At 43.0% G+C, this 15,845-nt stretch overlaps 1 protein-coding gene across 7 annotated transcripts in view; it reads left to right on the forward strand.

The window, feature by feature from the left end:
* Positions 1-15,845, forward strand: part of LOC129508796 (GON-4-like protein) — a 73,445-nt gene that overhangs the window by 35,953 nt on the left and 21,647 nt on the right. For 6 of the 7 annotated variants that reach the window (XM_055323901.1, XM_055323902.1, XM_055323905.1 and 3 more), the window contains 3 exons: positions 6,789-6,890; positions 12,771-12,811; positions 13,397-13,500. In XM_055323901.1, coding sequence (XP_055179876.1) covers positions 6,789-6,890; positions 12,771-12,811; positions 13,397-13,500 — 247 coding nt within the window. Of the gene's footprint in view, positions 1-6,788; positions 6,891-12,770; positions 12,812-13,396; positions 13,501-13,585; positions 13,964-15,845 lie in introns of those variants that run through there. The other variant, XM_055323907.1, reaches the window with a different exon arrangement.

The raw sequence follows: 15,845 nt of genomic DNA on the forward strand, positions 1-15,845 counted from the left end.
CTTCTTTTTTGAGCTAAGAATCTTTGAGTATGGGTTACACACGTTCCATTAGTTTCTGGTGCACAACATAGTGACTTGTCAAGACTACATGTGATGCTGTGCTCACCACAAGCGTAGCTACCATCTTCAGCATACAGCGCTATCACGGTACCATTCACTGTGTTACAGTGTGCTGGTTATAAATCCTTTGGGGAATCTTTTGAATACGAAGAGTCATCCCCTGAAACATAAGTGCAGACATAATTTCATACATGATTTCATGAGAGTGCACTGACTCACTCAAAGACCCATGTTAGTTAGGGATCCTCATAATGCATGTGAAGCAGCATTAGCTGCCACCATACTGAACTAAAGTCGAATGACCTGGCCTTTGGGGAGGGCGGGAAAACCTGCCGTCACAGGGCCTCCTTCCATCTCTGGAGCTGGTGTTTCTGCCCCTTTTTGTCCCTCAGGTCCATTCTCTGACCTGCTTTTTTTTCCTGTGGCCATGAGCACACCGTTTACATCTTGCTTTGTCTTCACATTGGAAGGACTCTTCCCTATGGGCTCCAGTTTGAAAAATCCAGAGGAACAACTCAGATTGGCTTGGTGTGGTCACAGGCCCACTCTTGGTGCAGCATGGTGTTGATAGGGGACTCAGCATGGAGTCCTGTGATTGGCAGCACCCATGGGAATAGAGTGCTTGGAGCAGGCAGTTGTCCAGAAGATGTGATAGTATTTCCGGAAGTGGGGAAGGAGCATTTCTTGGACAAAAACAGTATTGACTACAGTCATCCGTGGTGTAAGAATTCCTACTACAATCCTTTTTGTTTTAGAATGTAACTGATGGGATGCCTGGGTGGCTCACCGGTTGAGTGTCAGCCTTCGGCTCAGGGCATGATCCCAGTCCGGGATCGAGTCCTGCATGGGATTCCCTGTGAGGAGCCTGCTTCTCTCTCTGCCTATATGTCTGCCTCTCTGTGTCTCTCATGAATAAATAAATTCTTAAAAAAAAATGTAACTGAAACTACTTTAATCTAGTGAAAGAAATGTTATAGAAGTTGTCTTTGGGGATTTTTTTGTACTGTAGTGGAAATCGGGCATCATTGTTCACGTTTTGTGCAATAAAACTTTGGTAGATTTAGAAGATGTTAGAGATTGTCTTACTTTATAGTGATTCCAGATGTTGGCACATTCTTTTGGGAAAACCAGGGAAATTTTGTTCTTCTTGTTTCTTTTTGACTTTTCAGTAGAGAGTGACCAGAATATTCTCTAGTTGTGCTGTGGAAGATTCACATTTTTTAAAAAAGTCTAATTACAGGGATCCCTGGGTGGCGCAGCGGTTTGGCGCCTGCCTTTGGCCCAGGGCGCGATCCTGGAGACCCGGGATCGAATCCCACGTCGGGCTCCCGGTGCATGGAGCCTGCTTCTCCCTCTGCCTGTGTCTCTGCCTCTCTCTCTCTCTCTGTCTCTGTGACTATTATAAATAAATAAAAAAAAAAATTAAAAAGTTTAAAAAAAAAAAAGTCTAATTACAGACAACCTACAGAGAACATCTTTATTCTTTTCTCTGTTTTCTACAGTTACATAGGATTTGCATGTTGAAAAGAGTAATGTTTTTTAAAAATATATATATTTTAAAGATTTTATTTATTCATGAGAGACACACAGAGAGAGAGAGAGGCAGAGACATAGGCAGAGGAGTAGCAGGCTCCATGCAGGGAGCCCTACGTGGGACTCGATCCTGGGATTCCAGGATCACACCCTGGGTGGGCCAAAGGCAGGCGCCAAACTGCTGAGCCACCCAGGCATCCCAAGAGTAATGCATTAAGATAAATAAGAGAACATATAGTTTTGATGGAGATAGATTGAATAAATATTTGTGTAGGTAAGGCTAGGAGTAAGTCAGCATAAGTGAATGAAAGAGAGTAAGTCCTTGAATAGACCTTATGGAGCTATTAATTATGTGATACATCACTTGGTAAATATTTGTCAAGTGTTCTCCTTTTATGAGACATTGTGCTAGAATCATGAGAGAGAAAGGAGTGTAATCCTGGGGCCCTTGGATGGCTCAGTTGGTGAAGCATCCGCCTTTGGCTTAGGTTGTGATCCCAGGGTCCTGGGACTAGTCCTGTGGCGGGCTCCCTGCTCAGCGGGGAGTCTGCTTCTCTCTCTCCCTCTGCCTGCTGCTCCCCCTGCTTCTGCATGTGTGTGCTCTCTATCTGTTGAATAAATAAATAAAGCCTTAAAAAAAGGAGGGGGGGCATAATCATTACATTAAAGATTAAAATGTGCAGGAAGTCCATTGTTAGATGCACAGTACATTTCAGATGAATGAACTTGAATAAACTTAGATATGCCATAAAAGTGGCATAAATGCTCTTCCAAGGTTTTCTAAGGGAGAAAGCATTCTTTTTTTGGGGGGGGGGAGAAAGCATTCTTATTTAGGATAGCTCAGAGACAGCTCCATGAAAGAGAGGGTAATTGAGCTGGGCCTTTGAAGGGTGTTTGACAATATTTTTTTTTTAATATTTTATTTATTTATTCATGAGATACACAGAGAGAGGCAGAGACACAGGCAGAGGGAGAAGCAGGCTCCATGTAGGGAGCCCGATGTGGGGCTCGATCCCAGGACTCCAGGACCATACCCTGGGCCAAAGGCAGGCACTAAACCGCTGAGCCACCCAGGGATCCCCGTGTTTGACAATAATGCCAGCGCCAGCGAGGAGAGGAGGTAGATGAGGGAGGTGATAGGTGATTATGTATATTACGGATGTTTTGGGACATGTCCTCCTACAAGCCATCTAGTCCCTGCATTGTAACTATAGAAACAATACAGGCTTGGGGGGAAGAAATCAAATATTGTATAAAGATAATTATGAAAGCTCCTACCCACGATGACAGTTTCATGATCCAGAGGGGTCACAGATTTTTTGTATGGGAATTTTTTTGGGAAAAAAAAAAAGGAAAGTTTTTTGGGATCTATAAATCTCTTGATGTTTATTCATTGACACTACCTTTTTCTACCAACCCATCTCAAGTTCCATGATACCAAGGCTCAGAATCTCTGCAGAAGGGCATGAACAGGGACAAATGTAGTTCTATCCATTTCACAGATCTCTCTGAGAATTTTGTTGTGGCAACAAAATAGGGATGCCTGGGTGGCTCAGCAGTTGAGCATCTGCTTTTGGCTCAGGGCGTGATCCTGTAGTCCTAGGATCGAGTATTGCATTGGGCTCCCTGTGGGGAGCCTGTTTCTCCCTCTGCCTGTGTTTCTACCTCTCTCCTCTATGTTTCTTTTTTTTTTTTTAATTTTTATTTATTTATGATAGTCACACACAGAGAGAGAGGCAGAGACACAGGCAGAGGGAGAAGCAGGCTCCGTGCACCGGGAACCCGATGTGGGATTTGATCCCGGGTCTCCAGGATCGCGCCCTGGGCCAAAGGCAGGCGCCAAACCACTGCGCCACCCAGGGATCCCTCCTCTATGTTTCTCATAAATAAATAAGTAAAATCTTTTAAAAAAATTAGCTTTATTATAAGAATTAGTTTGTTATGCTGCTAGAATTTGAGGCTGCTTTAATGTTCTAGGAATGTATCCCAGTGAAGGAAGTCTCAGAGATAAAAAGCATTTGTTAAATAATAAATAAGCAAGCTCTGCCTCTTTTTGTCTTTGGGCCTAGGCTAAGACAAAATATTGACAGGAACTAAGGTCCTTGTGGCTTTATCTGTGTTGGCAACTTGTGCCCTGATTTTCCCTGATTTCCATTAGCATGGCTGCAAGAGCTGAGACGCTGGCTGTCCAGGAAGAAAGGCCAGGCAGGGTCTCAGGTATCAGGTGTTTGGGAGCCCAAGGCAGTGCTGCTCCTGGTTTCATCCCAGAACCCGAAAGGACTGGTGTGTGTGCTGGCTTGTGTTAGTTAACGATAGAGATTCCAGGGCCTCACCTCTTACTGACTGAGTCCAAATCTCCAGAGGATGTGGCCTAGGGATCTAATTCTTATACATCCTAAAGGATTGGAAACTGCTAGTCTGGGAGATACGTGTGATCAGGGTGGACTGATCCACTGGCTTAACTTAGAGTGCTGACAAATAGGACTGGTGCTGGACAGATCCCAGAACCACACTCCCGCTGTACGCTGCTCTGTTTTTAACATTGCGTGGCTATTCTTGCCTATTCCTAGTGCCATCTGATTTGCGTAGTATTAAAAACGAGAATCTCATTTGTCAGACGTAATTGAGAGGCTACACTGGAGGGGCACAGCAAATCGGCATCAGCTAGGTGGATGTTGACTTCATCAGTCAGTCAAGAATAAGAGGGCAGGTTCCACAACTAAGGAGCTAAAAGCTAAGAACTCAGAGGAAACTTTGCTAATGACTTTCCAATGTGTGTGGCAAACGGGTGCTCTGAGAATATGGGCTGGCCCACTGGCGTGCTGTGGGCAGAAGCCATCTGTCTCAGTCCTTGCACGCACACAGATAGGGCTTTCTACACCCGTGTGCACGACCCACATGTCAGAGTTCTTCCCAGGGCTTTCATTGTTTGGCATGTTTGTATAGAGCCTGCCTTGAAGATGCTTACTAGAAAGGACTATAGAGATTGGGAAGACAGGATTCCATTCATAAGGATTTAAAGAATTTTTATTGGGAACATTAACACACAAATGGATGACAAAGACTTGACATTTAAATAGATACATTATAGGGATGCCTGGGTGGCTCAGCAGTTGAGCCTCTGCCTTTGGCTCAGGGTGTGATCCTGTGGTCCTAGGATTGAGTCCTGCATTGGGCTCCCCGCAGGGAGCCTGCTTCTCCCTCTGCCTGTGTCTCTGCCTCTTTCCTTTATGTCTCTCATGAATAAGTAAGTAAAATCTTTTTAAAAAATTAGCTATATTATAAATAATGCAAATTAATATATTATGACATGAGTATAAATGTGGAGTGAAAAACTTCAGGTTAGATTGAGGCTAATCGGTGTGGATTTCCCAGTGATTATGAATCAAAATTGTGTGTATATATTTTTATTTTTAATGAAAGATACTCATTTATTACAAAAAAATGAAAATACTGTGGAAGGGTACATAGAGGGGAATATTCATCTTAATGCTTTCTGGTTATTTGCTGTGTATTCAGTCAAGCACATATTCACCTCAACAATTTTTTTTCCATGAAAGGAATCATAGTATATGTATTACTCTGCATCTGCAACTTGCTTCTTTCACTTAACAATATAATTCAACTTGGGTGGCTCAGAGGTTTAGCGCCTGCCTTCAGCCCAGGGCGTGGTCCTGAGGACCTGGGATCGAGTCCTGTATTGGGCTCCCTGCATGGGGCCTGCTTCTCCCTCTGCCTGTGTCTCTGCCTCTCTCTCTTTCTCTCTGTCTCTCATGAATAAATAAATAAAATCTTTAAAACAACAACAACAACAATATAATTCAGACAGTTTTCCATTGTAATACACAGAGACTACTTTTCCCATTTAATGGCTACATAGTAATAAAGAATTTAGTTACTCCTGTTTGGCAGGCTTTTTTAATTTTTTTTAAAAGATTTTATTTGAGAGAGAGCATGAGCAGGGGAGCCTATTGTGGGGCTCAGTCCCAGGACACTGAGATCATGACCTGAGCTGAAGGCAGACGCTTCACTGACTGAACCACCCAGGCATCCCTCTTGTACTAGGGACATTTCAAGTTCTCAGGTGTTGCCTATTGCCAGGAGCCACTGTTACTGTTCCAGGCATGTGCAGGACATTTCCATCAGCACTGAATGTTCTTCCAGACATCACTTACCTAAAGTTTTCCTGGAACTTTATAATATAAATCACCTTATTATGTAATGAATCTGTAATTCAGGGACTTCTTCAGTTTTTTTTTTTTGTTGTTTTTTTTGTTTTTTTTTTTTTTTTTTTTTTTTTTTTACTTCTTCAGTTTTTAATCTAGGAATCATAGCATCAACCTTAGAGGAACATCCCTATTTCTTCTGTGCCCTAACATAATGAATGTTTATTTTGTATATTTTTAGTTATTTCTGAGTCTTATTGTAGGGATGTAACTTTTCATACTGAGGATTATCGTGTGTTATATTGTGTTGTACTTTGTCATGCATGTATTGGATGTTCATGAATGTTTACACATATGTACTGTTTTTTTTTTAAGATTTTATTTATTTATTTATTTATTTATTTATTTATTTATTTATTTATTTATTTATTTATTTATTTATGAGAGAGAGAGAGAGAGAGAGAGAGAAGGCACAGAGAGAGAGGCAGAGACACAGGCAGAGGGAGAAGCAGGCTCCGTACAGGGAGCCTGATGTGGGACTCGATCCCGGGTCTCCAGGATCAGGCCCTGGACCCAAGGTGGCGTTAAACCACTGAGCTACTCGGGCTGCCCCATATGTACTGTTTTATACTAAGGCATCAAGATAATAGTTTTTCCCTAATTGTTGGGAATTAGGGTCCTTTTTTTTTTCACTGTCAGTGCCTTTATATATATAGTTTTACAAAAGTGTTATTTTTCTGCACTAGTCATAGTGGGGTTACTTAGATAAGTTATATGTTCAGTTTTCTGGCTTTTTGCTGCATTTTGGCAGATTTAAGTCTTTTTTGAAGGAAGGAAAGAACTTGGCTTATTGGAGAGACTAGGTGGGATGTGTCGGCTATCAGAAATGAGCTGTGCAAATACATGGGGGGAGAAGTTATTTAAAAACTTACGAATAAATGTGCTTTATTGGAACAGATTTGTATAATCATTAGTGAAAATGTAAGATTTCAGAGTGTAGAATAAGTGTCCGAAATATTTTTTTCCCAGATGAGGCTGATGATGATGACGATCCAGAATATAACTTCCTGGAAGACCTTGATGAACCAGACACAGAGGACTTCCGCACTGACCGGGCAGTGAGAATCACCAGTGAGTCTGTTTACTAGGAGTATTCCTTGGGACTGTGCCACAGCCACCTCTGTTTACTTTGCAGATATTTGAGGGTGAAGTTTGCAGCCTTTTCAAGTGGAGACATTTGAGTTGTTCTACCCATTTATCTCTGTAATTCTTTAAATTTACATATGTATTTAGGAAGCCTGTCAGTCATTCAGTGGTACATTCCACATTCCTGCCCAGAGTCCAGTATCCGGCTCGGGTTGGTTTTTTTTTTTTTTTTTTTTTTTTTCCAGATTTTATTTTTTCATGAGAGACCCAGAGAGGCAGAGACACAGGCAGAGGGAGAAGCAGGCTCCATGCGGGGAGCCCGATATGAGACTCGATCCCAGGTCTCCAGGATCACACCCCGGGCTGACGGCGACGCTAAACCGCTAAGCCACCAGGGCTGCCCCCGGCTGGGGTTGTACCTACGATACCAAAATGAGTAAGGCATGGCTTCCATCCTATAAGACCTCAACTCAAGTAGGGGATACGAACAGAAAAAGTTAGAATACAAAGTGATAGGTGCTCTGAGGGGTTGTAGATAAGGTTCCTAGTGGCCTAAAAGAGAATGTAATCTCCTAGTGGATGGTGCCTAGGAGGGTAGGTGGGCTGGGGGAGGACTCACATGATGAGATGTTTTATTTCAGTTTTGAAGGAGGAATAAGATTTTGGGAAGAAAAAAAAAGATTTTGGGGTGAGGGGTGCCTGGCTGGCTTAGTTGGTAGACTGTGTGACTCTTGACCTTGGGGCTGTGGGTTTGAGCCCCACGTTCAGTGTAGAGCTTACTTAAAAATAAAATCTTTAAAAAAGAAAGAAGAAATTTTGGGTGAATCGGGATGGATGGATATTGGAAATAGGTAGAAGACTACCCACAAACCATGGACTTGTGAAAGAATACTAATGCATTTGGAAAATGGTAAGTAGTTTGGTATGGAGGTGTAAGTGAGTGGTATGGAAAACATAAGCAGTGTTCAGATCCTGGAGAACCTTGAATTTGAGTTTTGATGTGTCAAAAAAGAGAGCTCAGAGTTTCAGGACGAAAATCCATTGGCACTGATGTGGATTTTAGAAATACAAAATTGATTTAACACCAATTTAATATATTAATATGATGGGTAAGAGAACAAGATTGGAGGCATGGAAAACAGTTCAATGACTTGACTTGGCTTGAGTCATTTGTTTAAAAAGTTACTTCATTGGTTATGTTGCCAATGATAAAAAACATATATGTCAGAAAGTATTGATTTTTATGGAGTGTGTACGTGACCCTGACTTGGAATAGCATGCACAACATGGTGAAAGTGAGATGTTAGCTCTTGATCAAGTTATGGAGAAAGCTTTACAAGCATTCAAACACATTTATTATAATTTAAATAGTGTTGTTTTCTGTGCAGAGAGAATTATGTAAACATGATCCTTTAAAACTTATATTCTAGTTGCTTCATTTCCTTTTTCATCTTGTTTTTGGCATTAGGATGCCATTTCCTTTATGAAGATATTCCCTTGCTATATTAGGACAATTAAGTTTAGAGTAACTGTTAAAAGGAATCAGAGTGTAGGACAAAAAGGCTTTGAGAAAACTGTGAAGGTCTAGAAAAGTAGGAGGAAAACCAAGAAAGTCTAGTATCAGAAACCAGGAGAAGGTTCTTTGAAGAAGCATCTAATCCATGTATGTTGGTAATGAGACATCTCTGCCGGATCAGCAAGTAGATCTCATTTCTGCTTGGCTCTTAGCCTGGTGTACACTTGCCTTTCTTTTTTGTCAGTCATTTTCTTCACTTTTCAGATCACTTCTCAGGAAGATCCTCCCCAGTTAGCAAATTTCTTGCTTCACATTCTACCATAGTTCATGTGTTTTTTTAGTGACCGCCTCTCTTGTGGTTGCTCAGGTTCTATCCGTCTTCTCCCCCAGCCCGTGAACTTCTCCGGGAGTTTGTGCTGTTCTCAGTCCTCAAGCCAGGATTTTGCCAATCAAATAGTGGACTTCTCTGGGATGCCCTAATGACGAGCCATCCTTTCTTGTCATAGGGTTCTGTGATCGTACATTAAAACTGGGATGGAGGGAATCCCTGGGTGGCTCAGCGGTTTAGCACCTGGAGCACATGGAGCCTGCTTCTCCCTCTGCCTGTGTCTCTGCCTCTCTCTCTCTCTCTGTGTCTCTCATGAATGAATAAATAAAATCTTTAAAAAAAAAACAAAACAAACCTGGGATGGAGGGAAGCCTGAGTGGCTCAGTGGTTGAGTGTCTGCCTTCAGCTCAAGGTGTGATCCTGAGATCCCAGGATCAAGTCCCACATTGGGCTCCCCTCAGGGAGCCTGCTTCTCCCTCTGCCCGTGTCTCTGCCTCTCTCTCTGTGCCTCTCATAAATAAATAAAATCTTTAAAAACAAAAAAAAACGTAGAGTCATAGAGTTTGGTTGGTTCCTGTGGTGGTTTTCCTCCCACTTGAGAGTTTGTTTATAACTTCTCTCATGTGGCCTTTTAGTCTGTGCCTGGGCAACCTCCAGAGTGGGGGGCTCATCAGTTCTGAAGGCAGCTTGTCTCTATCTTCAGTATCCCCTCAACTAACATTTTCCTTACTGAATCTAAGTGTACCTTATATATTCCTGTTTGCCCTTTGTTGCTAGATAATGTATTTTACTTCTGAGTGTGCATAGTAAAAGATGTTCCTTTTCCTAATTTTTTTCACTGTTGTGCCAAACATAACAAGTTTCTGCAGTTCTCAAAATGTGGTGCTTCCCAGATGTTTCACTACCGAAGTCACTCTCCTGGATTCTGGCATTTATTTTTTTTATTAAAAAATATATTTAAAAATATATATTTTTTTAGGTAGGCTTCACGCTCAGCATGGAACCCAATGTGAGGCTTGAACTCACAAGCCTGAGATTAAGACCTGAGCTGAGATCAAGAGCTGTTCACCTAACCGACTGAGACATCCAGGTTCACCTGGCCTTTATTTTCTTATTTTGTAAGAAGATGTCCCATTACAATTTCTTTTTTTTTTAAGATTTTATTTATTTATTCGTAAGAGACAGAGAGAGAGAGACAGAGAGAGAGACAGAGAGGCAGAGACACAGGCAGAGGGAGAAGCAGGCTCCATGCAGGGAGCCCGATGTGGGACTCGATCCCGGGTCTCCAGGATCATGCCCTGGGCTGAAGGCAGGTGCTAAACCGCTGAGCCACCCGGGCTTCCCCCATTACAATTTCTTTTGAAACCTCTAAATACATAGAAAAGTTGAAAAAATTGTACATTGAACACCCATATATCTACCACCTAGTTTCTGTAATTGACTTTTAATGTATTTGCTTTATTCTGCAGCTGTGAATCTGTCCATCTGTGTCCCATCTGTGAATCCACGTGGGTTTTCCTCATGCATTTCAGAGTGGGTTGTAGATAACCAGCATACTTCACTCCTAAACATTTCAGCATGCATATCATTCATTTGGGCTCAGTATTTATCTAGTTTCTTTTTTAGGTAAATTTATTCACAGTGTATTACACAAGTCTTCAGTGTACCATTCACTTAGTTTTGACTTCCTGACACCTGTGTGACCAAACCCCTATGGGAATAGGGAACTGTCACCCGACAAAGCTCCCTTAGGCCTCTTCCAGATTGTTTTCCCCACCATCCTCCCTGAGTCAACCGTTGTTTTGGTTTTTTCTTTCTTTTTTTTCTTTTTTTTAAAAAAATATTTTTATTTATTCATGAGAGACACACACACACACACACACACACACACACAGAGAGAGAGAGAGAGAGAGAGGCAGGCAGAGACAGGCAGAGGGAGAAGAAGCAGGCTCCATGCAGGGTGCCCGATGTGGGATTCGATCCTGGGTCTCCAGGGTCAGGCTCCGGACTAAAGGCGGCGCTAAACCACTGAGCCACTGGGGCTGCCCTGTTTTTTTTCTATAACATTAGATTTGCCTGTTTTAGCATTTCATGTAAAAGAAATTATATAAGGTGTGCTTTCTTGTGTAAAGCTTCTTTCAGCATCAAGTTTTTGAGATGCATCTGTATTGCATGTGTCACTACTTTTTCCTCTTTTATTGCTGAATAGGATTCCATTGTATGACTTTACCAGTTTTTTCATCTTTTTAAAATCTATTCCCAGATAATGATGGACACCTGGGTTTGTCTAAATTTTTGGCTATCTTGAATGAAGCTGCTCTCAACTTGTGCAAACCTCTCCCAGACAAATGTTTCATTTTTCTTGGGTCAGCTATCCAGACTGGGACGCCTGGGTAGCTCAGTGGTTGAGCATCTGCCTTCGGCTCTGGTAGTGATCCTGGGTCTGAGGATCGAGTCCCACATTGGGCTCCCTGCATGGAGTCTGCTTCTCCCTCTGCCTGTGTCTCTGCCTCTCCCTCTGTGTGTCTCATGAATAAACAAAATCTTAAAAAAAAAAAATTGCCAAACCTTTTTCCTAAGTGGATTTCCATTTTGCCTTCTTGTTACACTTTCATTTGCTCCACATATTGACCAGCATTTTGATTTTAGCTTTTTTTTTTTCCATAGATTTTATTTATTCGTGAGAGACAGAGAGAGAGAGGCAGAGACATAGGCAGATGGAGAAGTAGGCTCCCCATAGGAGCCCAATGTGGGACTCGATCCCCAGACCCGGAATCATACCCTGAACCAAAGGCAGATGCTCAACCACTGAGCCACCCAGGCATCCCTTGATTTTAGCTTTATAATGCCCTCATAAGAAGGGTTTTGGCAGGAAAGATCACAGATATGTCTAGGTCCTCTAGATGTGGTCTGTAACTCTGCACTAATTCCATGAGAGGCTAGCCTTCCTGGATACCTGGCTGTTTTGGAGTAGCTGTGTCATACTGAACTTGAGGTCAGCTGGAATATTCAGATCTTTTTTTTTTTTTTTAAGATTTTATTTATTCATGAGAGACATACAGAGAAGCAGCGACAGAGGCAGAGGGAGAAGTAGGCTCCATGCAGAGAGTCTGATGTGGGACTCGATCCTGGTTCTCCAGGATCACGCCCTGGGCTGAAGGCAGTGCCAAACTGCTGAGCCACCTGGGCTGCCCGGAATATTCAGATCTTGTTCAGATTTTTTGGAGCCATTTTACATTTTTGTGCACTTAAGAAATGGATTTTTAAGAATCCTAAGGGTAAGACTTTAAATTTGTCCCATTAAGTTTCACCCAATTAATTTTAAGAAAACATGGAATTTTGAATGTCATCAGTTGGTCTAGCAATCCCTTTCAACTTTATATGATTTACAGACTTGGTAAGTGTGTTTTTTTAGTCTTCTGGGTCATTGATGGAATTGCTTTACGGTTCGAGTCCAAAGACAGGGTCCTGGAGACTTTTCTCGTGGTTCCGTTCAGTAGACTAGGTCAGCAAACTGTGAATTTCCCTTATTGTGAAATTGCTCACATTTCCACATGTCTTCCCATTGGAACTTTAGCTTCTTGAGAGTGAGACTGTTTCCCCCCCCCCCCCCCCCCGTAGAGATGGGGATGGTGGGGATTCTGCTGAAGGGAAGAAGGCAGAGGGCCAAAGGGAGAGGGAAAGAGAATCTCAAGTAGACTCCATGCCATTGTGGAGTATAATGCGGGGGCTCGGTCTCACAACCCTGAGATCATGACCTGAGCTGAAATTAAGAGTCTGATGCTTGACTGAGCCACCCAGAGGCTCTGTGAGACTTATTTCTGTCATGTGCTCCCTAGCATCTAGAACAGGGCTTGAAGCACAGCTGGGAGTCAGTAAATGTGTTTGAACAAACAAATGACAGATATGGGAGTTTTGTCAAATGTCTTGCTGAAAGCAAGACACAGTGTCTCTTTGGAATTCCCTCCTATTGGAACATGAGACTAACCTGTGCCAACAACACTGTTTCACTTCTTTTCAGAGAAGGAGGTGAATGAACTGATGGAAGAGCTGTTTGAAACTGTGAGTAAGGTTGCTGGAGTGGGAGCTTGGGATGGTGGTGGTGGATTCTCCAGCATGCTCTGTCCTTGGGTCCCATGCCCTTCCCTCCACAAGGCTGGTTTGGCCATGCCACTTTACCTTTCAGTCCCCTCGGGAGTGAATGTCGTGGGAGGAGAATTTTGCTCATTAATATACTTTGTCCATTTGTAGGTTATTCTTAGTAAAATTTTCCTTTCAAACTTTGGATTGCCTCCCCAACCATCATTCCATGTATCCATAAAGATTGCAAATTAGTTTTTGGATTATTCTGGGCACATATAGTTATCTTTCTCATAAACTTGTCTCTTGAAAAATATTTCTGATCCTTATCTGTGCTCTGTCTTTACCATTGCAAGTGGCTGATTGAGAGACTTTGTTCCTGGGATAATCGTCAGCCATATGCAGGACTGCAGGCACCCCGAAGTGAGAAAGGTCGTCAGGGAGCTCTTTCTGTGCGCCAGCAGTACTAGCGGCCTGTAGACTGAAGTCTTTGCTTTCCCTTCTCCCTGTGGGGTCACTTCCACACGCTCCTTCCCCAGGAACACCTTCCTTCCCTTGTGCCCTCAGTTCCAAGATGAGATGGGACTCTCCAACGTGGAAGATGACGGCCCAGAGGAGGAGGAGCGTGTGGCTGAGCCCCGGCCTAGCTTCAACACCCCTCAAGCCCTACGGTAGGCTAGACAAAGACGTTGAGGGGATCCCTGGGTGATGCAGCAGTTTAGCGCCTGCCTTTGGCCCAGGGCGCGATCCTGGAGACCCAGGATCGAATCCCACGTCGGGCTCCCGGTGCATGGAGCCTGCTTCTCCCTCTGCCTATGTCTCTGCCCCTCTCTCTCTCTCTCTCTCTCTCTCTCTCTCTCTGACTATCATAAATAACTAAAAAAATAAAAAAAAAATTGTTAAAAGACGTTGAGGTGCAGAATGGGATAAAAGTGTGTGTCCAGACACTTCTGTTCACAGTGGCCCATCACTGACTACTTGCTGTTACTGATGGAGGGATACGTAGCCCTGTGGGGCTGATAGGTCTCCTGTGAATAAGTCTCCTCGTTGTGGGGCAGTGCAGCGACAGACCAGGCTGCGTCTGTTTGGGAAGGGAGAGAAAACAGTAGCTGGCATCCATAGCAGCTTCTCCAGGTGAGTGGTGCTGGAGAGGCATGAGGACTCTGTGGCCAGCCACAGAAACAGCCCCTATCATAATAACCTGTATGTCCCTTTTGTTCTCTTTGTTGGCCATTAACCATCTAGTCAATGTTAACAAAAGTTTATTGGCCCCCTTAGCAATAATTGAGCAGACCATGAAACATCTGCAGTAATGCCCTGTAGTCTGAAATAGAAATACCGCCCTCTTCTCACAAAGTTGGCACTTGTTGCTCCACCCAGAAAGAGGGGTCTTTAATTCTTTCCTTATTTGTGTGGTAAGTGTGTATAATTTAATGAACTGTTATCTATTCTGCATAGCAGCACACATGGTCAGGTGATGGGCTAGCTAGTAGTTAGGGTGTGCTTGGTGCTGTGGGTGGAGCAGAGCAAAGCTGAGAGACCCACAGCCTCCATTAGTCCTGTATTTTCACAGCCTGACTGAACTGGAGAGCTTGGGAGCCACCTGAAAGTCTGGCCTTCCAGGAACATGCAATTAAGTAGAAAAGATGAGGTATTCCAAACATTGCGTAAAAGCTGGGAATATCGTTCATATTTCATTATAATAAATACCATAATGTAACAACGATAGAATTTCAGGATTCAACCTCACCTTTTTTCTATTTTGTTTAAGCTTTTTTGAGATATAATTGACAAAGTTGTGAGGTATCAATGTGTGCTCTCTGGTGACTTGATGCAAGTATACATTGTGAAAGGGTCCCGCCATTGAGTTAGTTAATACTCTGTCACCTCATGTATTTACTTTTTTGGGGGGAAACACTTTCAAGATTTCTGAATCTTTATTTGACCCACCTACTTTGATCTATAAACATACTTTGGTTCCACTAATCAACTCTGTCAATGAAGTTTTTGAATTTAGGATTTATAGTACTACGTAAAGTCCTGGTTTAGCATCAGCTGCCTCTGGCGCTTGCCCACTTGATCTGCTTGGGCTGCTGCTGCTTCCCATGTAGCTGGAAATGCAAACCTGGTTTAGTTTCTTACTAAATAAGATATCATGGGGGAAAGTGAGCCATCTATGTCCCTCTTATCAACCAAGTAAATAAAACTTCATAAAACCAGGGGCAAGCTACTTCTGCTTTGTCTGTGTTTCTGTTCCTGTGTTGCTCTACTAGGAACACAGATAATGAAGAGTTTTCCGTTCTCAGTAAATCTTATTCAGAGGACTGTCCGTGTCTTTAGGTTTTTATCATGTGGTTGCCCACACTCGCAGTAAATACTGTAAAAGGACATAGAATCTTTATCTCTGGAGGCTGTAGAAAGGTTATCATTTAACTATTGTTACAGTATAGAGGATTTCATGAAATAGGTTATCCTGCTGGTCGTACCTACTTGAGGTGGCCCCATCCTGATTGCATAAGCCATCAGCTCATGCTGAGCCCCTGAGTGTCCCACTCTATCCCAGAACTAGCCTGCGAGCTGGGTATGTAGATGCTTACTTCAGCCCTGGCTGGGCTCTCTCTGGACACAAGGGTGGGCAGGTGGGTTAGAGAAGTGAGAGGAGGCATGCGAGGGTTACAAGATTATGTATTCATAGTGGGAATGGGGTAACACTTGAACCAGTTTCTCACTGTCCTTCCCAGCTATCCTGTGGTCTAGTGTATCCTATTCCTGCTTCACACCAGGTCTTTGAGTTTTTAGGACAGGAAGGCAGGGCAGCCTAAGTGGATTGGAGTGGCAGGAGGGCAAAAGCTGGACTTGAGGTTGGGGTCATGGGTCCATTAGGGGACAAATGCTGGACATAGAGAAGATTCTGTGTGACTGTTGGGAACATGTCCCAGGTTAATGTGGGTGTCAGTAGGACTCCAGGATGGTGAGTTCTCCTTGTTGGCTCTTTGACTGCTTTGTTGTTATCCAG

Source organism: Nyctereutes procyonoides, unplaced genomic scaffold, assembly GCF_905146905.1.
Source record: "Nyctereutes procyonoides isolate TBG_1078 unplaced genomic scaffold, NYPRO_anot_genome, whole genome shotgun sequence".
In the NCBI taxonomy this organism is placed as follows: domain Eukaryota; kingdom Metazoa; phylum Chordata; class Mammalia; order Carnivora; family Canidae; genus Nyctereutes; species Nyctereutes procyonoides.